General features: G+C 42.3%; 2 protein-coding genes across 7 annotated transcripts in view; one reads left to right on the forward strand and one right to left on the reverse strand.

The window, feature by feature from the left end:
- GOLM1 (golgi membrane protein 1) overlaps nt 1-8,229 on the forward strand; it is a 160,344-nt gene extending 152,115 nt beyond the window's left edge. For all 3 annotated transcript variants that reach the window (XM_073633447.1, XM_073633431.1, XM_073633437.1), the window contains one exon: nt 4,940-8,229. In XM_073633447.1, the coding sequence (XP_073489548.1) occupies nt 4,940-5,010 (71 nt within the window). In that variant the 3' untranslated portion in view covers nt 5,011-8,229. The remainder of the gene's footprint in view (nt 1-4,939) is intronic.
- A 6,708-nt stretch (nt 8,230-14,937) lies between these two features.
- The window catches only part of NAA35 (N-alpha-acetyltransferase 35, NatC auxiliary subunit), a 70,206-nt gene continuing 61,346 nt past the window's right edge, over nt 14,938-23,797 (reverse strand). For all 4 annotated transcript variants that reach the window (XM_073633494.1, XM_073633483.1, XM_073633505.1 and 1 more), the window contains exons 22-23: nt 20,134-20,214; nt 14,938-15,227 (exon numbers count right to left, since the gene is read on the reverse strand). In XM_073633494.1, the coding sequence (XP_073489595.1) occupies nt 15,168-15,227; nt 20,134-20,214 (141 nt within the window). In that variant the 3' untranslated portion in view covers nt 14,938-15,167. The remainder of the gene's footprint in view (nt 15,228-20,133; nt 20,215-23,797) is intronic.

The following is a 23,797-nucleotide window of genomic DNA, read 5'->3' on the forward strand; positions in this document are numbered from 1 at the left end:
GAGTGAATCTGCCAGAAGGTTCTGGACACCCGGAATATAGGCCGCCCTCAGATCCCGACGGTTCAGTTGAGCCCACCGCATCGCTGGGCCAACCTCCTGCATCATGGAGATGCTTCTGGTTCCCCCCTGCCTGTTGATGTAGGCTACAGCCATTCGGTTGTCCATCTTTATGAGAACTTGCTTCCCTCTCAGAAGGGTGCTGAATGCCAAGAGGGCTTGGAAGGCTGCCTTCATCTCTAGGACATTCGAGACCAAGTCCTTGGTTTTGAAGTGCCAGCGGCCCTGAGCCGAGTAATGTAGGTAGTGTGCCCCCCATCCCTTCAGACTGGCATCCAAAGTCACTACTTCCTGATGGGGAGTGACTATCTGTTTGCATCTCCTGAGATTGTAGGGGTGTGTCCACCACTGCAGAGATAGACTGGCTTCTTCTGAGATGCGAATCGGTTGGGACATGGACCAGCCATCCCACTGGTGCAAGAAGGAGGCTTGCAGGAGTCTGGTGTTCCATTGCGCCCACTGGACCATCGGAATGGTTGCTGATAGGGAACCCAGAAGGCTGAGGCATGCTCTAGCTGGTAAGAACGGAGCCGGGATAGAGTTCTTTACTTTTTGGATTAGTAGAGACATTTTTTCCCGTGGCAGCTCCACTGTATTTGCTCGGGTGTCTAGTTCGGCCCCCAGGAAGACCATCCTTTGGGTAGGTTGGATGTTGCTTTTTTGCCAGTTTATTATCCATCCCAGGTTTATTAGAGTGGAGACTAGGATCTCGCGATGTTGTACGAGTGACTCCCGGCTGCTTGAGAGGAGGAGGATGTCGTCCAGGTAGTGGTGGACCCTTAGACCTTTCTCTCTCAAGTAAGCTATTGCTGGTAGTAAGACCTTTGTGAATGTTCTGGGGGCTGTTGAGATCCCGAAAGGAAGACTTTGAAATTGAAAGTGCCCCGGACCCACCGAGAATCGCAGGAATCTCTGGAATGCCACGTGGATTGGAATGTGCAGGTAGGCATCCTGGAGATCTATGGATAGCATCCAGTCTCCCAGATTTATGGCCTGGAGGATAGACTGCAAGCTTTCCATCCTGAATGACTCCACCCGGATGGATTTGTTGAGGTTCTTTAGATCTAGAACTGGTCGAAGGTCCCCTGACTTTTTCCTGACGAGGACTAGAGGAGAATAGAATCCCCTGCCTCTTTGTGCTGGCGGGACCTTTACTATTGCCCGCTTTTGGAGAAGATCCTGAATATAGTTTAGTAGTGACAACCTTCTTTCCCGAGATGGAGGGATACGGGTTGGACAAAATTGATCCTTTGGGGGTCGACTTTTGAAGGACCACCTGTGGCCGAAACTGATGGTGGCCAGAGTCCAGGTATCTCTTATGGTCTCCGCCCCGACCAGCTTGAATCTGGAGAGTCTTGCTCCCACTACTGCTGGCCGGACGGGCGCACCTTCAAAAAGGCTTCTGGTCGCTGGAAGCGTGAGTGTTGGGCTTCTGGAACTTCATAAAGGAAGACTGAGGGTTCTTCCAGCTCCTTCGGTACTCTTTCCCCGGTCTGTATGCTTTCGCGTCCCTATACCTCTCCGGAAGGTTTCGCTTAAAGGGAGGAGGTCTCTGTTGTTTGGGCCTTCTATCCGAGGGGATGAGCCCAGACTTGCCACCAGGCACTTGGCTGAGTCCAATTTTGTCCTGAAGAGATTCTCTCCGTCAAATGGGATACGACACCAATTCGACTTAGAGGCTGGGTCCGCTGTCCAGGGTTTCAGCCATAATGCTCTTCTGGCCGTTACCGAGGCCAGCATAGATTTTGATGCAGACCTAATGGTATCGACCGAGGCCTCTGCCACAAAGTCGCCCGCCAAGCTTAGTTCTTGCAAAGCTTTCACTATTTTTTCTTGGTCTGCACCTTCCAATACAAGCTTCTCGGTGCTTGCAGACCAGCTCGAGATGGCTCTTCCTACCACTGCCAGTGCTATCGCAGGCCTGCAGGCGCCTCCTGCCAACAGGTAAGCCCTCTTGAGGTCCGTGTCGATCTTCCTGTCGAGCACGTCCCTGAATGTTACCGCGTCTTCTAGCGGGAGTGTAACGTGCCTGGCTAGGCGCATCAAAGTTTTGGCTCCTTGAGTGGATATAGTTTAAGAAGTCTGTTATTCAGACTAGATTTTTTCTCTGGTCTTTGCCATTCCTCTTTAATCAGGTCATCGAGTTTGTCTATGAATGGAAAGGCTTCTGGATCCTTTTTAAGATGAGGGAAATATTTCCTTTGTTTTGGTTGAACTTCCTGGGGTTCCTCCCATCCTATCGCCTCTTTGACCGATTTGACAAATGGTTCTATCAGAGAGAAGTCGAACCCGGCCGATACCTCCAGACCCTCATTATCAGACAGTCTTGCTCCCTTGACGTGCTGGCCCGGGCTGGAGAGGCAGTGGTGGAGAAATCCACGTCCGCCATCGAGGCCTGCGGAGCTAAAGCCCCAGCAGATTCTCCGGTATCTGAGATTCTTTCTTTTGTGGCCTCCTCTAGACATTTTTGGCAGGCCAGTTTATCCGGGAGAGCCACCGCACCACAAATCCAGCAGGCGTTCCTGGAGGGACGGGAATGGCGTGCTGGGGAACGAGGTCTGCATAAAGGCGACCTTCTATGGCGGGATCGACTGTGTCTAGAATATGATCTAGAGCGGCTCCTTCTGCGGCTCCCTCTCGAGCGGCTCCTCCTGTGGTAGGAACGGCTCCGTCTGTGTCTGGAGCGACTCCTTCTATGCGAGGTCTCCCTTTGTCTTGAGGTAGACGTTCCTGAGGACCTGGTAGGGCTGACCAATTTAAGTAGCATTAGCAGTGCTCTCTTTTTCGATCTTCACTACTTACCCTTGTCTCCCCCCCCCCCCCCCCTTACCTATTAGGCTGGCGGTGATCTACTGGGGCAGCGGTCTCCATGGTGGAGGAGTGGATAGAAAAAAAAACCCTGCAGATATAATATGATTGTGATATGCAGAGGAAGTAAGGGTTTCAGAGTGACAGCTGAACAAAAGAACAAGCCACTTACCTTTTGTAGAGCGTTTTCAGGGGGAAAAAAAACTGTCTCAGGTCAGTCATCCAGCAGCCGCAATACAAAACTGACACTGGGCTTTTTTAAACTGCCGCCATTAGCGCTGAGCGCTCGCGCATGCACAGTAGCGCCGCGAGACACTTGGCGCCATCTTGGAAGCTGGAAAAGGCAGAGGAGCGCCCTGAAACGACGCACTGTGCATGCGCGAGAACGCCGAGGACGCTCGACGCCCACGGAGGACAGTGAGGACCACAGAGCCCAGCAGGTAGAAAGAGGGAAGAAGGGGAAGGGAGGGGGAGACCGCTGCACACAACTAAGCCTGTTTAAGGCTTATTTCATGAGGCCAAAGCTGAGGGTTCCGTGGCCATTCCTCCAGCAAGCCTGTTTAAGGCTTTATATGGGCTGCTGCACATCAAGCCTGTTTAAGGCTTATACCGTGGACAATCAGACAGAGTGAGAAAGAGAGTGCCCCTGAGATCACCAGAGTGGGGCTCCTTCCATTTAGCTCGTTTAGAGGCTGTACAAGGACTTCCACCCAGGAGAGGCTAGAACCTGGCTGGAGCGAAGCGGTAAGGGGGTGTTGATCCGTGAGGTTCTGACAGGTGAGGAAAAATAAGAGAATACTGGGGCGGGGGCCTATTCATTAATTTATAGCTATGTGGTCCTATCAGGTTGTGGAGACTGAGTCACAACCCAACGTGTATGCTACCATGATGCGACAGGAAATGTATGTTCACTTTGCAGATTTAATGATGGTAAATACACTGAACCTGTTTTCACTTTCAGGATACAACTTATAAAAAAAAATAGGATTTTTGCTAGCACACGATTGGTTGATTGAAGTCAATACAGCTTTAAACTATAAGTGAACAATGTCTATTCCTTTAGTGAAAAACACCACAGAATTCAAAATGGATGCAGAGCAGAGGTCTTACTTGTGTTGTACAGATGTAATGTAAATAAAGCATTGGTTACACTGACCTGAACACGTAATGAGATCTCTCTCATTACAGCACAGTGGTGTAGTGGTTAGCACTTTAGCTGAGCAGCAAAAGGATCGCTGGTTCGAATCCCAACCACGATACTACGATTTGCATGTTCTCCCTGTGCATGTGTGGGTTTCCTCCAGGTACTCCGGTTTCCTCCAACATTACAAAGACATGCTGGTAGGTTAATTGGATCCTGTCCAAATTGGCCCTAGTATGTATGAATGTAAGTTAGGGACCTTAGATTGTAAGCTCCTTGAGGGTAGAGACTGATGTGACCGTAAAATTTATTTGTAAAGCGCAGCGTAAATTGATGGCGTCTGAAATAAAAAAAATCTCTCAAAGGCTGTCTCTGTGCAGGCCAATAATATACCAATCGTTCATTTTTGTTCTCAAATGCTGCATTGGTTTTACTGTGCCGAGTTTAACTTCTTTTTACAAACAAGTCTGCCCTGCAGCTGACAGCTGCATTGATGTGTGAACTGAGCATGTAGAGTCCATTGTTTTCTGTGCCCCCCTACAGAGAGTTGCATTTTTCTACTGCACAAAAATGCTGCTCTGTCCACAGGTGTGAACATGCCCTAAAACAGATCTGCCACGTGGCTCGGTATCGCTAGGTATATTGATCTAGCTAAGCGCTTTTTAAGTTCTTCTTTAAGTCCCCATTGACTGTTAAAGGAAATGTTGTACTTTCATGCTTGCTGTAGGTTCCACTTTTATATTCCATCCCCCCAGTTTTTATAGAAGTGATCTGTTATAAAGAACATACATGGTCTAAAACCATTTCAGTGTGCTTCTTTAAAAAAAAAAAGTTAGAGCCACATATTGGTTATTATGCAGTAAACTACAATTGTTTTTGTTTTTTTAAACTTTCATAACTTTTTTTTTTTTTTTTTTTTTTTTTTTTTTACAGATAAAATCCAAATTGGACTGAATGGACAGGCAGCTGATCAAGAAGCAGAGGACAACGACAACCCAACTTAAAAATAAGAGCTCCCTCCCCCCTCACATAGACTCTTGAAACAAAATCAGACTGTTTTTTGTCCCTAAGACTTTTCCTGTCAACAAGACAATTGCATAATTCAGCACAAGCAAGTGGGACTTGAAGGAGGTTTTAAATTTTTTTTTTTTTTTTTTTTTTTTATTTAAAACAATTTTGTATTTGGAGTTTTTGATAAAGAACCACTATTACAGAACATATTTTATTCTGATAACTATACTGTATGTAGGCAGGTTATACATAGGACAATATTCAGTAAGTGGACTCCTTTTTATCTCATATTTTTTGAAGAACATCATGGGACTAAACGATGGCTGCTGTAAGCATCCCTGACCATGTTATTTAAAAAATATATATATAAAGGAATTTTATTATTGAATACTATCATTAAATTTTTTATTAATACAGTTATCCGACTAAAATATTATTCAGAATAGTGCTTAACTTTTTCTTTTAAAAGCTAATGCCTTACTGTCAATCCTTTGATTTATAGAATCTGACATCTTGCAGTTGCCTTATTCATTCACATTTCTCAATTCCCATCAGGTTTTGTTTGTGAAGTTACCAGTTCTTCCAATAAATTACACATGTTCCAAGTCATAGCCAACGCAAATGCAGGTCTTGCTAAGTAAAAATGGTGAGACTAAATTAGTGATCCCCAGAACTGTAGAATACTGTGTATATAGTAACATAAACAACCATTTTCTGTCTCTCAGGGACTCTAAAGATGAGATCTCTGTACACAAGCTCTATGAGCCACCCATCTCCCTTACTATTATGAGCAGATCTCGCTTTCCATTTTTGATTATTATTATACATTGGCTATTAATGCAGCTGTAGGAGGGTGACTGCTTGGTCAAAGGTATGAGGACAGAGTTTTGAACTCTGGAATGTTTCCCAAAGAGAAATAAAAAGTCATTAGGTCATTGATTTTTTTTTTTCCCCCAGTTTTACTTCCATTACAGAGATTCAGTTCAGAGTTGACTAACACTTTAGTTGGCCAACACAGCAAACTGGGTACTTCCATTGTTGCCTTGCCATTATGCTCATCTCCACTGCTTACTGGGTCAGGGACTCATTACAAATATAAGCATCTAGTGAAGTCACAACTCCCTACCTGCAGATTTGTTTGGGTCACTGACTCCTTGAGTAGGAGCTGCGAATGACAATAACAGATAGACATACTTTAAGAGCAATGGCAGTGCAAACCATTTTGGTGTAATTATATTGGCCCTAAATTCAGAAACGCACTTTAAGTCTCTTGGTTTCTCTTGAGGCTGCCATTACAAAAATGTCCCCCTGATATGTATCTGTGAATGGGGTCCCAGTGGCCACTGCCTTACTTCATTTTCCCTCTGTTGGCCATGGAAAAGAAAAAGAAGGGCTCATGCAGATCCACACATAAACCACAGCTAACAAATGTAATAGAAAGTGAGCCTATAGCCTTTATTTGCTAAAGGCAAATCTGCTTTGCACTGCAATTGCACTTGGAAGTGCAGTTACTGTAGATCTGAGGGGGACATGCAAGGAAAATAAAAAAAAAAAAACAGCATTTTTGCTTGTACATGATTGGATGATAAAATCTGCAGGGCTTCCACTCATTTCAGATCTACCCCTAAGATTTAAAGCAAATGCACTTGCAGTGCAAAGTGGATTTGCCTTTAGTAAATCAACCCCAGTGTTTATTGGGTCCCCATGTTGAATCTAGGTCCACTTTTAAGTATTGGATAGAAAATATGTTACTGGTACATATAAAAGGTTGTTTTTTGTGTAGGTGCAACTGCACTCCAGACACCAGCAAAAAAAAGTGATTCGTTTTTAACATTTACACACTAAATGATCAGGGTATGTATGCTAGAGACATGTTCGCTGTGTTAAAACGTGTCGCTCCATTCCCCATTTGTGAAAGAGATGCCCAGCACTGCATAATACTATGTCATTTCACAAAGCCACTTAAGCCTTTTTAAATGGGTTTGTTTTCTTATTTAATTTCTGCATCAAAATGTTCAGTTCACAAAATCTTTGAAAGCTTCTCTTTCCTATAAATCGGTATGTATCCCATGAGCGGTTATTCTATCTCTACCTGCGATGACTCCATTTTCTGCTTTCCTCACTAGACCTTCATGGAAACTTACTATTGGTAATCTATGTAAATACTGTTTGTTCTGTTTTAGGGAAGTGATGCTAATATGCCCAAAACACCATGTCTGAAAAGACTGGCATTCTTTTACGTTACACATTGGCAGGTGAGTTAGGCATACAGTGAAACATTTGCTTAGCAGGGTGTCTGTGTTTACTGAACCATGGCTTAGAAGAATGTCAGTAAGCGCCTGCTTTTGGCACTTGTAAGGACAGCTTTGGGCCTAAAGCAGCTTAGTGTTGGACAGTATATTATTAACCAGCAGTCTCTTGCAATAGCAGGCACCATAACATACTAATTCATACCTTTTATTTGGACAAGGGGCTCTTGCTCACCCTGGTATGACATGAACTGGGGCTACAGGCAATGTGTGTATGTATATATACTTTTGTCCATGTTGCAGTGCTTATGCACACCTCCCCCCCCACATCCAACAATGCAATGAATTGCTGAATGTTCTCAACCGTGTTTAAGCAGCAACCTACAGCAGAGCTGGTATTTTGCATAGGGCATGCCCCCTAGGTTAGTGGGCAGACTGTAGTTAGGCTTCAGCCAATTAGAGTATGTTCTGGCAACTAAATAGCACCTGCTGTTCATATAGATGACTATGCTGGTTCATGCTGTATTGCCCAGCATCAAGGTTCAAACCATGTTTTATATAGTCATTACACAAAAGGTTATTATAAAAATAAACTTCACATTGAAATTGCCAGCTTTTAGATGTTTCATGTCTACATAAATATGTACACCAGAGCGTCTGTATTACAAAATCCTAAATGCATGATTTTGTGCCTTAATATCAAACATATGACTGTGTTCCATGTACTAATGAATGTAGCTAAAATTAATTCCTGAACCAGGACTTGTTCAGGTTAAGTGCTCCTTTTCCTAATTATTTTTCTTTAAAAAAAGAAAATCAATTTATTTTTACTTTCATAGGAATAATTTGTAATTTTAAATGGGATAGTACTGTATTGTATGGCATAGGTTAAATTGTTCAGCAGTGGTTTTTAATTTATGACTTTTTTGTTGTATTTGTATTAAAATAGAGATTACACTCTGACGCAAGCTGTTTGTCTCATTTACTTATCCAACGAGGAAACGTTATCAGGGACTTAATGTCATTGTGGAATAAAATGTATAAGGCTTCATGCACATGGCTGCATTTTTTTTTTTCTGCTTGGAGTGACAGGGGCAACATACAACCACCACTATTCATCTTGTATATATCAATGGTAGGAGGTGGCCATATGCAAATACACAAGAAGCGCAGCAGCTACATCTGTACAGGGCCATATACAGGCATTCTGTATTCATGCAGCTGCTCAGGGTTTCATTTATATGTACAAAGTTGCTGCCTGCCAATGATTTGTTCAGGCTGATTTGCAGTGGCTGTTCACTACACCAGTTGGGTGCACCACCTGGTGTGAGCGAGCCCTAAGTTTTACATATTGCAGCAGCATCCACATACCTAGGTAACCCCAACATTAGAGGTGAACACTTATTTGCTTTGTAAGATAATTCCAGAGTTGTAATCAGAACTAAATGACACTGATATCTCAGCAAGGGCAGGCATTGAAGGATTTTGCAGCTGTCTACCACAGAGTTTGTATGATGAGCTTGCTGATGGGGAAAAATAAAGTAAACATTTACAAGGCAATGGTCAAAAGAAGGGATGGAGTATCCTGACTTGTCTGGGCACTTTTTTTTTTTTTTTTTAATAAGTGAGCATAGGCCAAGAACTTACATTTTTAAAGTCTCCGGTAGCAGTTACTATAATTGTATCCTGATAGTCTATAGAATAATCTTCAAATGATACAACTCTAGTAAGCAAACTGTCATTCCAATCACACTGATGAGAAGAAGTTAAAACTCATTACAATTCAGTAAGTAGATTTTAAGAGGCAGTAAGATGTCTTTCATATACAAGGGCTGCACTTTTTCCATTTTGTTATGTTACAGCCTTATTCCAAAATTCTTTATTTTTCTCAAAATTCTACAAACAATACCCCATAATGACAACATGAAAGAAGTTTGTTTGAAATCCTTTGCAAATTAAAAAAAAAAACAAAGAAAAACAAATCCCATGGAGAGCCTTTGCTCAATACTTTGTTGAAGTGCCTTTGTCACTAATTACATCCCTCAAGGCCAGGTTCACACTGGTATGACACGACAGTCATACGACTGTGGATCCAACTTTGCCCTGTGACTTTAAGTCAGGCAGCCATCTGACTTCAATGAACAGGGATCCGACTTTGATCCCTGGCAATACCCAGGCCCTTTGGGTCTGGCATGGATTTTAAGGGGAACCCCCACGCTGTTTGGGGAGCAAGAGGCCTGCCCCCCCTGGAACCGTACCAGTCTGCATGCCCTCAACATGGAGGTGCTTTGGGGCAGGGAGGGCCTTGCAACCCCCCCCCACCCCAAAGCACCTTGTCCCCAAGTTGAAGACAAGGGCCTCTTCCTGACAACCCTGGCCGTTGGTTGTCAGGGTCTGGGGGCAGATCGGAATCAGGAAGCCCCCTTTAACAAGGAGGGCCCTCTTTTTGTGAATGAACCAATGGCCAGGGTTGTTGGGAAGAGGCCCTTGTCCTCATCAACATGGGGACAAGGTGCTGTTGGGGGGGGTGCAAGGCCCCCCTGCCCCAAAGCACCCACCCCCATGTTGAGGGCATGTGGACTGGCGCTCATCGTCGCCCCCCTTTTTCTGACCTGTCAGGCTGCATGCTTGGAAAAAGGTCTGGTATGGATTTTAAGCAGGACCCCACGTCAGTTTTTCAGCGTGGGGGTTCCCCCTTCAAGAGCATACCAGGCCAGCCCATGCCTTTTATTTGCCATGGTGTTCCCCTTGAAGATCAGAGCACAAGTCGCATGCCAAAGTCAGATTAGTTAAGACTTTGGCGATTTTCAGTGGGCTGAAGTAGGATCAAAGTAGTGCAGGGAGATTTTCAAAGTCAATACTGTGGCACAATGGCTCTTCTGAGCGAAATCCCATACGGGTACATCCTACGCATTTTTGGCCACCAGAGGGCGCACGGCAGGTGACTGGATGCGTGTGGCCAGCGGGCACGAGCGCCAGCACGGGGATTTGTGTGTGTGTGAACACACAAATCCCTGTGCTGTCAGAGCAGAGGAGCCAAATAGTTTCTTCCTACGAAGTAAGAAAAACGATATGGCAATTCTCCTAGTCACTCACATCCCCACAGTTAGAACATGCTGAGAGAACACACATTTAACCCCTTGACTGCCGCCCCCCCCCCCCCCCCCCCAGTGTTAACCCCTTCTCTGCCATTGACATTTGACACAGTAATCAGTGCATTTTTATAGCAGTGATCGCTGTATAAATGCCAATGGTCTCAAAAGTCTCCGATCTGTTTGTCGCAATACTGCTAAAAATTGCAGATCACAGACACTGTACCCTTCCCCAGATCTGTGCCTTAATAAAATCTTGTTTCAGAGGTCTAAATGGCTTGGACTTCATGGCTTGGTTTGTGATCTGACATGCACTGGTAACTGTAGGACCTTTATACAACCCCTGGCAAAAATTATGGAATCACCAGTCCCTGAGGATGTTCCTTCAGTTGTTTATTGTTGTAGAAAAAAAAGCAGATCACAGACATGGCCAAAAACTAAAGGCATTTCAAATGGCAACTTTCTGGCTTTAAGAAACACTAAAAGAAATCAAGAAAAATAATTGTGGTGGCCAGTAACAGTTAGATTTATAGAACAAGCACGGGGAATAAATTATGGAATCACTCAATCCTGAGGAAAAAATGATGGAATCACCCTGTAAATTTTCATTACAAACACTAACACCTGCATCAGATTAAATCTGCTTGTTAGTATGTAGGTAAAGAGGGTAAATCATCACGCAGTGTTGCACAAGATGTTGGTTGTTCAATCGGCTGTGTCTAAAACATGGACCAAATACAAACAACATGGGAAGGTGGTTAAAGGCAAGCATACTGGTAGACCAAGGAAAACATCAAAGCGTCAAGACAGAAAACTTAAAGCAATATGCCTTGAAAACAGAAAATGTACAACAAAACAAATGAGGAACAAATGGGAGGAAACTGGAGTCAACATCTGTAACCAAACTGTAAGAAACCGCCTAAAGGAAATGGGATTTACATACAGAAAAGCTAAAAAAGCCATCTCTAACACCTAAACACAAAAAAACAAGGTTACGATGGGCAAAGGAAAGGCAATCGTGGACTGTGGACGATTGGATGAAAGTCATATTCAGTGATGAATCTCAAATCTGCATTGGGCAAGGTGATGATACTGGAACTTTTGTTTGGTGCCGTTCCAATGAGATTTATGCAGACGACTGTCTGAAGAAAACATGCAAATTTCCACAGTCAATTATGATATGAGGCTGCATGTCAGGTAAAGGCACTGGGGAGATGGCTGTCATTAAATCTTCAATAAATGCACAGGTTTACATTTTGGACACTTTTCTTATCCCATCTATTGAAAGGATGTTTGGGGATGATGAAATCATTTATCAAGATGATAATGCATCTTGCCATAGAGGAAAAACTGAAAAAACTCCTTGAAGAAAGACACATAAGGTCAATGTCATGGCCTGCACACAGTCCGGATCTCAATCCAATTGAAAATCTGTGGTGGAAGTTAAAGAAAATGGTCCATGACAAGGCTCCAACCTGCAAAGATGATTTGGCAACAGCAATCAGAGAAGGCTGAAACCAGATTGATGAAGAGTACTGTTTATCACTCATTAAGTCAATGCCTCAGAGACTGCAAGCAGTTATAAAACCAGAGGTGGTGCAACAAAGTACTAGTGATGTGTTGGAGTGTTATTTTGTTTGTTTTTCATGATTCCATAATTTTTTCCTCAGAGTTGAGTGATTCCATAATTTATTCCCTGTGCTTGTTCTATAAATCTAACTGTTACTGGCCACCACAATTATTTTTCTTGATTTCTTTTAGTGTTTCTTAAAGCCAGAAAGTTGTCATTTGAAATGCCTTTAGTTTTTGGCCATGTCTGTGATCTGCTTTTTTTCTACAACAATAAACAACTGAAGGAACATCCTCAGGGACTGGTGATTCCATAATTTTTGCCAGGGGTTGTATAGACCGCTGCGTGCCTTTCCAAATCATGTCCAATCAACTGAATTTACCACAGGTGGACTCCAACTTGTAGAAACATCTCAAGGATGATCAGTGGAAACAGGATGCACCCAAGCTCAATTTTGAGTGTCATGGCAAAGGCTGCGAATACTTACAGTATGTACATAGGATTTTTTTTTTATTTAACCACTTCAGCTCTGGAAAGTTTTTACCCCCTTCCTGAGCAAAGAACTTTTGCAATTTGGCACTGTGCTGCTTTTAACTGGTAATTTCGCAGTCACGCAACGCTGTACCCAAACAAAGATATGTTTGGGAGTTCAAAGTAAATTTTCTAGCATTTTTTTTTAAACAGAGGCCCTACAGATTAAAATGGTGGATGTTGCATTTTTTTTTTTTTTTTTCCCCCACACAGTATTTGCGCGGCAATTTTCCAAACGCAATTTTTTGGGGAAAAAAAACTTGAATTTTAGTGCACAAAACACACTATTGCCCAAACGTTTGGTAAAATATAAAAGATGATCTTACCGAGTACATAGACGCCAAACACAACATGCTTTAAAATTGCGCACGCCTGTGCAGCAGCGACAAACTACATACATTTTTAGAAGCCTTTACAGGTTACACTTTAATTCTAGCAGTAGACCTCTGTAAATCTACTGCCCTCGATCTGACGTTCGCAGTGATACCTCACATGCATGGTGCAATTGCTGTTTACATACGACATGAGACCGATGCTTGCATTGCCTTTGCGTGCAAGCATGGGAGGACTGTAATTTTTTTTTATTTTGCTTTTTTTTTTTTACACTGTCTATTTCATTTTTTTATCATTTCTATGGTTATTACAGGGAATGTAAATATCCAATGATTGGAATAGGTAGTGACAAGTACTCTTTTTTGAAAAATGTGGCGTCTATTAGACTCTAGATATCGCCTCTACCCTTAAAGCATCTGACCACATCAAGAGCGATGTGATAAGATGCCTTCCCCATTAAAAAAAATTTAAACCGAACAGATTCCTCCATTTGCATCGATAGACGTGGATGAAGAAATCTCTGCCAAGAAAACTGAATAATATATACACAGAAGCATATGGGCTATCCACCTTCTGTCCACCCCAGCCCCTATGTTTTTTTTTTTCTTTAACCACTTCAGCCCCAGAAGGATTTACCCCCTTCCTGACCAAAGCACTTTTTGTGATTCGGCACTGTGCCACTTTAACTGACAATTGCACGGTCGTGCAACATTGTACCCAAACAAAACTGACCTTTTTTTCCCCCCACAAATAGCTTTCTTTTGGTAGTATTTGATAGTGCGTTTTTTTTGCGCTATAAACAAAAACAGCGACAATTTTGAAAACGCATTGTTTTTTACTATAATAAATATCCCCCAAAAATATATAACACAATTTTTTCCCTCAGTTTAGGCCAATATGTATTCTACATATTTTTTGAAAAAAATAAAAATAAGCGGATATTAATTGGTTTGCGCAAAAGTTATAGCGTCTACAAAATAGGTGATAGATTTATAGCATTTTTTTAATACTAGTAATGGCGGCAATCCTTTACTAGTATAGATCCAGGTACCTTAAACCTATCTGGGACTAACGCAGACTAATGCTAACGGCCCCATACGCTATTTAGCATCAAAAGTGACACCAATACAGTGATCAGTAAAAAAAAAAATCTGTACACTACTTGGTGACACTGACAGGGAGTGAAAGTGTTAAGGGGGGGGTTGTTAAATGTGTGCCTATGTGATCTGGTGTCAGTGTAGTGCTTGTGTATTCACTGTTAATGCTCTCTCCCCTCACGCTGACCGAAAAGGGCTCACATTACAGGCACAGGATGTTCTGCCATTCACCAGAACTGATCAGCACGATAACGATCAGGTCCAGGCCAATGATTTATGGCCTGGACCTGATCGAACTTGATTGCCATGGGGACGGCGGGCACGAATCATGCACCTATAGGTGATTTTGCGCAGCCAGGCCGCCCTGCTGCAGTAAATGTATGTGGGGCAGTCCAGGAGTGGTTAATAAATTTGCAAAGATATCGAACCATTTTGAAATAAGGCTGTAAACATAAATTGTAGAAAAAGTAAAGCGCTATGAATAATTTCTGGATGCACAGTACCTCAGGTAAGTGACAGCACACATTGCCATAAGTGTTGATGACCTTCTTGGAAATTTAATTTGTTGGCTAGAGCAACAAAACATATCCTTGCTTCCAATCTTCTATTTCAGTATGGGTGAAATAAAGGGTTATTCCTTCTCCTATACTTAATGTTCAATGTCATGTGCAAGCAAAGTCAAATCACTGCTCCCAGAGAGAGGATCCCTCAATGTGGCTGTACCTAAGGCCTTGTTCAGAGTGTATGCAGCCATGCCCCATGTGAGGGCTGTGTAGACCTGCATGGAAATGCACATGTGTTCCATGCAGGCAGTCCCATAGTGGTCAGCAGGGACTCAGCCACTGCTCCCAACCTGGCATCCATGTGGTTTCTCAGCCCCCCCAACACACCCAGGGGACAGGGTTGCATGGAACACATGTGAATCCCCGTGCAGATAAACACGGTCCTTACACAAGGCACAAATGCATACGTCCAATGTAAACAAGACCTAAGGGTCCATTAAAAAAAAAAAAAAAAGCAACGTAAACAAAATCTCAATAAAACCACATTGTGTATTTTAAATATTTAATGAAAAACAAAGGCCTTTGCACACATGAAATAGATCCAACATAGCCGATTTACAAAACGGGTCCACATCTTGTGGCTTTACATAAAAAGTAACCAGTGCATTAAAAAAGAAAATTTGTCTTTACAATGGGCCCTGCAGTCACCACCACACACAGACCAAAACCACACTCCATGGACGATGGATTACAGTAGTGTCTTTCCGCCAATTCCTTATACCAGTTTTACCGCAGGAAAGTATTTGTGTGCAGAGAAATCAAACTCAGGTGGAATCTGCATAAAAAAAAAAAAGGAAAACACATTTTATTCAAATTAAATACCTTCATTAAGTAAGCAAAACAGTCATTACTCCATTACAGGCATCACAACTGATTCATGGGGCCTGTACTCTCATGCACCAGAGGACAAATGAAAAAGCTATTAGTAAGCTCTAAAATCAGTCTGATTAGAACTTATACAAGGCTAATGACCCCACTACCACCCTATTCCCCATCAACGGCACTTGGGTTTAGGAACGGTCCCACTCAACAGCCAGTGCTGCATATTGGGGAGGAGGAGAAAGTCAGGATGGGTTCACACATATGTGAATTGGATGCGGGGGTTTCCCCTACATCCAATTTGCATGACAGGAGATTGTGACCCGCCCTCAGTGGAGGAGGTTCACACAGCTCCGGGCAGCTACGGTCCGCATTTAAAAAGGGTCATGTGCATCTTTGGTTCAGATTCAGGTGCGAATTCAGGCAAAAATTTGGACCCGATTCGCACCTGAATCCGTGAACAGGGACGCACTGGACCCCATGCACTGAAGCACGGCCGCAGCATATGTGAACCCGGCCTCTTGGACCTCAACAAGTTAAGCTATGCAATGTTCTAGGTAATATCTAGAAATTAGAATTGTGCCTAAGCAGTATACTTAAAGTTGTACCTTTTTAATTTGGAAAAGAAGCAGTTCACTTCATGTACCTAGACACTCCTGTGCCTACAGTCACCTAAGATTTTTTTTTTCCTCCTTTATCAATTGAGGGACACAGGGCATCTTAAACCTTCGGAAGGTCCAAATGAAGGACAGCCAACACGGCAAACAAAACCCTAAGGCTGGGTTCACACGTATGCAGCCGCGGTTTCAGTGCGGCAGTCCGGTGCAGTTCTGTTCACTGGTTCAAGTACAAATTTTTACCAGAAATCGCAACTGAACTGGACTCAAAATCACACAAAACCCTTTTTTTTTTTAAACTGCACTGTGCCTGCCCCACACATGTATGAACCGGCTCCATTAAAAGCCGGTCCAATTCACGTTATGCGAATTGGATGCGGTTAAGCCAAGCCCTATTCTGTGCGTCTTACATTCACTCAGAGTAGGGTGCGGGAGCGAGCACGGGCAAGTGCTCCTATAGGAAATGACTTGCAATGGGGTCACTCAGAAAAGAGGAGCAGCAGCAAGTAGAGCCGGCAGGGGACCTGAGAAGAGGAGGATTGGGCTGCTCTGTGCAAAACCACTACAGAGTATAACTTTTTTTTTTTATTTTAGCCTTTAATATAACTTTAAAGGACCTTATGCCTGAAGCCGACAGCATACCAGGCCAAAACATCTAGAGAGACAGAATAATAATGTGATAACAGAAACTACCTTAGGCAAGAAGAACGTCCTGGACCTCAACACTGCCTTTTCCTGATGTAAAACCAGAAAGGTTTTACAAGAAAAAAAAGAAAAAAAAAGAAAAAAAAAAAAAAAAAAAAAGCTGAATGCCTGTATAAGCGGCATTTATTTAAGCTCTGTGTGCACAAGGCCTATAAGTGACAGAAAAGCTAGAAATCAGCTTCAAGCTAGCCATACATTAAGAATTTCCTTTCAAAAATAGAATAAATATTCCAGAAGTTTTCAGTGTCGTCAAATCTACAATTGTTTTCAACCTCAGTGACTAGTAAACGTGAAGGAGCAGGATGGAAATTTTTTCTTGAACAAACTGGTTTTTAATAGTGTAAGTGGTTTTCATTTGGATTGACATTCATTCCAAAATCTAAAGTTAAATGCATACAACATTTTGAAGCGTTTTTGAAGGACATTCATCAAGGCAGTAAATGTACAGATGGGAACTTCCGTAAGAACGTTCCTTTATAAAACCACTAATGTATGGCTAGCTTTAGTTACATTTAACATTTTTGTAAGCGGAACAAATATATTTTGCTGTATTGGCAAAGAATCTGATTAGACGGGTGTGCATTACTTCATAGTCACGTCCAGCAAATGCTAGAAAGATGTTCTACTATACTTCCATAATACTTTCATATTATTTGCTTAGTATTTGTCCGTTTATTAACCAAAATAAAAGCCCCCAAACATTTTCTTAAGTTACAATTGAGTGAAGAAGTTTTGAAACGTCAATTGTTCTGTGCCCATGTTGAAATGTTATTGAACTACTTCCTGTTTCCGTGACATCATGAAAGATGATAAAAAATAAAAATGTCCAACACTTCTCTAAACGCCTCTTCCCATCTTTGTCCCTGCTTTCTCTGTGTGTGTCATCATGTCACCAAGACAGGATGTGAAGGACACATCACATTAAAAACTAGACCAAGACTTTAACCTTTCCTTACCTCTGTTCAGAACTAACTGCCAGACATTTTAGGGAGCATCACATCACAGGGAGAATAAAAACTGGGTATATTAACCACTTAACAACCGGCCCATAGCCGAATGACGGCTGCAGACACTCACACACCTCCTGGGGCGTGGACCTGAACACATCCGTGACCGCCGGGTCCAGAGGACCCGGCGCATCTCGGATCCCGTTAAATGGCCGCTGATCGCGGCCGTTTACCATGTGATCGCTCTGTCAAATAACGCAGCGATCACACGTAAACAAACCGGCGTCATCTCATGACGCAGGTTCCTCTCCTCCCCTCCTGTGTACCGATCGGTACACTGTGAGCGGAGAGGGGATGGATGGATGGCTGCAGCGCTGTGGGCTGGATGTGTAGTGCCCACAGCACTGCACAGTGACATCCAGCCATCCATCTATGCTCAGCCATCCCTATGGCTCTGCAATGCCCCAGAATACTGTGCAATACTCTGCAATACCCCCGTAGTACTCTGCAGTACCCCGCAGTACTCTGCAGTACCCAGCCATGCCCAGTCATACTCGGCGATACCCTGCAATACCCCGCAATACTCAGCCATACCCAGCCGTACTATATGTGGCCAGGCTGTGGAAGTCTCACACATGAGGTATCGCCGTACTCAGGAGTAGGAGAATCTATTTTGGGGTGTCATTTTTGGTATGTGTACATGCTATGTGTTAGAAATATTGTATAAATGGACAACTTTGTGTTAAAAAAAAAAAAAATGCGTTTTAACCACTTCCCGCCCACCGGCTGCCATACAACGTCCTTGACTTTGTGCGGGATATCTGAATAATGCCTGCAGCTACAGGCATCATTCAGATATAAGCTTTTTCAGCCGGCGATTCCCTACACCATGAGAACGATCATAGCGGCTGTTCCACTGCTTGATCATTCTTACAGGATGTCCCCCCCTCCCGCCACCCTCCGGTGCTTCTACCAATTCACCACTACGATCGAAGCCAGGATCTTTTTTTTTATTTTTTTTTTTTATTTCAGGCTTCCCAGCCTAGAGGTGAGATGTGGGGGTCATATCTCACTGTAAAGAGGACCTGTCATGCCATATTCCTATTAGGAATAAAAGTGGTCAAAACATTTTTTTTTTGGGAAAAAAAGCAAACTAAAATAAATAATGTAAAATGAACAATAAAAATAAAATAAAAATTTTTAAAGCGCCCCTGTCCCCATGTGCTCGCATGCAGAAGCGAACGCATACGCCAGTCCCGCCCACATATGAAAACGGTGTTCAAACCACACATGTGAGGTATCGCTGGGATCGGTAGAGTGAGAGCAATCATTTTGGCCCTAGACCTCCTCTAACTCAAAACATGTAACCAGTAAAAAATTTTAAAGCGTCGCCTATGGGGATTTTTGAGTAGCGAAGTTTAGCGCCATTCCACAAGCGCGTGCAATTTTGAAAGGTGACATGTTGGGTATCTATTTACTCGGCATAACTTCATCTTTCACATTATGCAAAAACATTCGGCTAACTTTACTGTTTTTTTTTTTTTTAAAGCAAAAAACTTTTTTTTTCCAAAAAAAAAAAAAAACGCGTTAAAAAAATTGCTGCGCAAATACCATGCGAGATAAAAAGTTGCAATGACCACCATTGTATTCTCTAGGGTCTTTGCTAAAAAAAAAACATATATAATGTTTTGGGGTTCTATGTAATTTTCTAGCTAATAAATGATTTTTACATGTAGGAGAGAAATGTCAGAATTGGCCTGGGTGCTCCAGAACGCCTGAAGGTGCTCCCTGCATGTTGGGCCTCTGTATGTGGCCACGCTGTGTAAAAATCTCACGCATGTGGTATCACCGTACTCGGGAGTAATAGCAGAATGTGTTTTGGGGTGTAATTTGTGGTATGCATATGCTGTGTGAGAGAAATAACCTGCTAATATGACAATTTTGTGAAAAAAAAAAAAAAAAAAAAGTAAAAAACTTGATTTTGCAAAGAATTGTGGGTAAAAATGACAACTTCAAAAAACTCACCATGCATCTTTCTAAATACCTTGGAATGTCTTCTTTCCAAAAAGGGGTCATTTGGGGGGTATTTGTACTTTTCTGGCATGTTAGGGTCTCAAGAAATTAGATCGGCCGTAAGTACTTTAGGTGTGATCAATTTTCAGATATTGGCACCATAGCTTTTGGACTCTATAACTTTCGCAAAGACCAAATAATATCCACCAATTTGGGTTATTTTTACCAAAGATATGTAGCAGTATAAATTTTGGCCAAAATATATGAAGAAAAATTACTAATTTGCAAAATTTTATAACAGAAATGAAGAAAAATGCATTTTTTTTTTTTACAGATTTTTCAGTCTTTTTTCTTTTATAGCGCAAAAAATAAAGAACCCAGCGGTGATTAAATACCACCAAAAGAAAGCTCTATTTGTGTGAAAAAAAGGACAAAAATTTCATATAGATACAGTGTTGCATGACTGAGTAATTGTCATTCAAAATGAGAGCACCAAAAGCTGAAAATTGGTCTGGTTATTAAAGGGGTTTAAGTGCCCAGTGGTCAAATCATAATCGAAATCGAAATTCTCGAAGATTACCTTTGAATCCTTTTTGTGACCACCAGCAAGTAATTTCATCACTACTATGTTGTTTTTGGCAACCTTCAAAATCTCGTTGACCTGAGGAAACACAATCCAGTTAAGGTTTCTCAAAGGAAGTGTACATTTTTTTGTGTTACTATAAATCTGGCGAAACCTAGACACCCCTATGTTTAGAGCGTTACATTTGTATAATAATGGGTGCACCACCTAATGTGGCATTGCATAGTGAGATGTAGCAAATAACCCTTGAAATAAAATTATGAAAGCCGAAAGCACATCTGATTGTATAAGTTTAACACTTATCCCAAATGGGAAGAGACCTATTGTTGAGGCCCAAACAGATAATGTCGTGTAGGCGAGGGAGAGTTTACACCCCCTTGGAAGCTGCTCCGGTGTATACAGCTTTCCGCTTTCCTCTTCCCTCTGTAACTGCATCATAGGGTAACTGTCTATACAGGTTGTTTGTATTTTCTTTATTTGTTTTTTAATCATGTTGTAATAAAACTTATACTTTAATGATTTTTTCCTCATTAAGTGTCCACAATGTCCACCAATTTTTTTGAGTCTCTCAATCCTTATATACATATTTTGGATGTTAAAATAGGAAGGAAGGACCCTCACCATGCCAAGAATAAGCAAAGCCATTATGTGAATGTGGCCTGGTACACCCCGTAATGTACCTCCATCCCTTTATCAATATCTCCATTTAATTTGATTGTCCTGGGACTTTAATTTTGGTCTCATCTGACCAGAGCACCTTCTTCCACATGTTTGCTGTGTCCCCCACATGGCTTCCTGCAAACGGACTTCTTATGGCTTTCTTTCAACAATGGCTTTCTTGCCACTCTTCCATAAAGGCCAGATTTGTGGAGTGCACAACTAATAGTTGTCCTGTGGACAGATTCTCCCAACTGAGCTGTGGATCACTGCAGCTCCTCCAGAGTTACCATGGGCCTTTTGGCTGCTTCTGATTAATGCTCTCCTTGCCCTACCTGTCAGTTTAGGTGGACGGCCATGTCTTGGTAGGTTTGCAGTTGTGTCATGCTCTTTCCATTTTCGGATGATGGATTGAACAGTGCTCCATGAGATGTTCAAAGCTTGGGATATTTTTTTATAACCTAACCCTGCTTTAAACTTCTCCACAACTTTATCCCTGACCTGTCTGGTGTGTTCCTTGGCCTTTGAGATGCCATTCGTTCACGAAGGTTCTTTAACAAATCTGAGGGCTTCACAGAACAACTGTATTTATACTGAGATTAAATTACACACAGGTGGACTTTATTTACCAATTAGGTGACTTCTGAATGCAATTGGTTCCACTAGAATTTAGTTAGGGTATCAGAGTAAAAGGGGGCTGAATACAAATGCACGCCACACTTTTCAGCTATTTGTAAAAAAAAAAAAAAAAAAATTAAAACCATTTATAATTTTCCTTCCACTTTACAATTATGTGCCACTTTGTGTTGGTTTATCACAAAGACCCAATAAAATACATTTACCTTTTTGGTTGTAACATGACAAAACGTCAAGGGGTATGTATACTTTTTCAAGGCACAGTACCAGTAGGTGTTACATGTCTGATGTTTTACCTTAGCCGCTTGCCGACCGGCTCACGCCGCTACAAGTCGGCAGAAGGGCATGTACAGGCATATTAACGTACCTGTATGTTCCCTTTGAGAAGCGGCTTGCGGGTGTGCCGCCGCGAGCTCCATGAGTGTGATCGCGGGTCCTACGGACTCTATGTACACGGGGATACCCACGATCGTCTCACAGATAGGAAGCGGTGATCAGTGTCGTGTCACACATAGCCCAGCCCCCCCACAGTTAGAATCGCTCCCTAGGACACACTTAACCCCTACAGCACCCCCTAGTGGTCAACCCCTTCACTGCTAAGTCACATTTACATAGTAATCAATGCATTTTTAATTGCACTGATCGCTGTATAAATGTGAATGGTCCCAAAATAGCGCCAAAAGTGTCCGATCTGTCCACCATGTCGCAGTCACGATAAAAAAAAAAAAAAAAAAAAAAAGATCGCTGATCGCCGCCATTACTAGTAAAAAAAAATATTAATAAAAATGCCATAAAAAAACTATCCCCTATTTTGTAGACTCTATAACTTTTGCGCAAACCAAATGCTTATTGCGTTTTTTTTTTACCAAAAATATGTAGAACGAAAGCTCTATTTGTGGGGAAAAAAGGACGTCAATTTTGTTTGTTAACCATGACGCATGACCGCACAATTGTCAGTTAAAGCGACGCAGTGCCGAATCGCAAAAAGTGCTCCGGTCTTTTGCCAGCCAAATGATCCCGGGCGGAAGTGGTTAGATACTACACATCTACTCCTGAAGAGTGCACAAAGTCACGAAACAATGGATGCAAGGTTTGTGTTAATCATGTATTGCCAGTTGGATTGTATATGGTCAACATTATATTAGGTATGAAATGCATTAATATGGCTTAATTACAAATCAGCTCATTACCATTTCATCCTCTTTGTGTATGCAATATTTATTCATTAAACAAAGTTGGAAACTAGTTATTCATAAGTCGTATGTGCTGTGGCTCATTTAAAGTCCCAGGACAAATACATTTGTTGTAACAATACAGGTGATACTCGAAAAATTAGAATATCGTGCAAAAGTTCATTTATTTCACTAATGCAACTTAAAAGGTGAAATATGAGATATACATGCAAAGCAAGATAGTTCAAGCCGTGATCCGTGATTTGTCATAATTGTGATGATTATGGCTCGTGAAAACCCCAAATCCACAATCTCAGAGAATTAGAATATTGTGAAAAGGTGCAATATTCTAGGCTCAAAGTGTCCCACTCTAATCAGCTAATTAAGCCATAACACCTGCAAAGGGTTCCTGAGCCTTGAAATGGTCTCTCAGTCTGGTTCAGTAGGAATCACAATCATGGGAAAGACTGCTGACCTGACAGTTTTGCAGAAAACCATCATCGACACCCTCCATAAGGAAGGAAAGCCTCAAAAGGTAATTGCAAAAGAAGTTGGTTGTTCCCAAAGTGCTGTATCAAAGCACATTAATAGAAAGTTCTGTGGAAGGGAAAAGTGTGGAAGAAAGGTGCACAAGCAGAAGGGATGATCGCAGCCTGAAGAGGATTGTCAGGAAAAGGCCATTCAAAAGTGTTGGGGACTTTCACAAGGAGTGGACTGAGGCTGGAGTCAGTGCATTAAGAGCCACCACACACAGACGGGACATGGGCTTCAAATGTCATATTCCTCTTGTCAAGCCACTCCTGAACAACAAACGTCAGAAGTGTCTTACCTGGGCTAAAGAAAAACAGACCTGGTCTGTTGCTCAGTAGTCCAAAGTCCTCTTTTCTGCTGAGAGCAAATTGTGCATCTCATTTGGAAACCAAGGACCCAGAGTATGGAGGAAGAATGGAGAGGCACACACAAGATGCTTGAAGTCCAGTGTGAAGTTTCCACAGTCTGTGTTGATTTGGGGAGCCATGTCACCTGCTGGTGTTGGTCCACTGTGCTTCATTAAGTCCAGGGTCAACGCAGCCGTCTACCAGGAGATTTTGGATGCCTAATTTATTTTCCAGCAGGACTTGGCACCTGCCCACACTGCCAAAAGCACCAAACCTGGTTCAATGACCGTAGGATTACTGTGCTTGATTGGCCAGCAA

This window comes from Aquarana catesbeiana, linkage group LG01 (assembly GCF_042186555.1).
Source record: "Aquarana catesbeiana isolate 2022-GZ linkage group LG01, ASM4218655v1, whole genome shotgun sequence".
Lineage (NCBI taxonomy): Eukaryota > Metazoa > Chordata > Amphibia > Anura > Ranidae > Aquarana > Aquarana catesbeiana.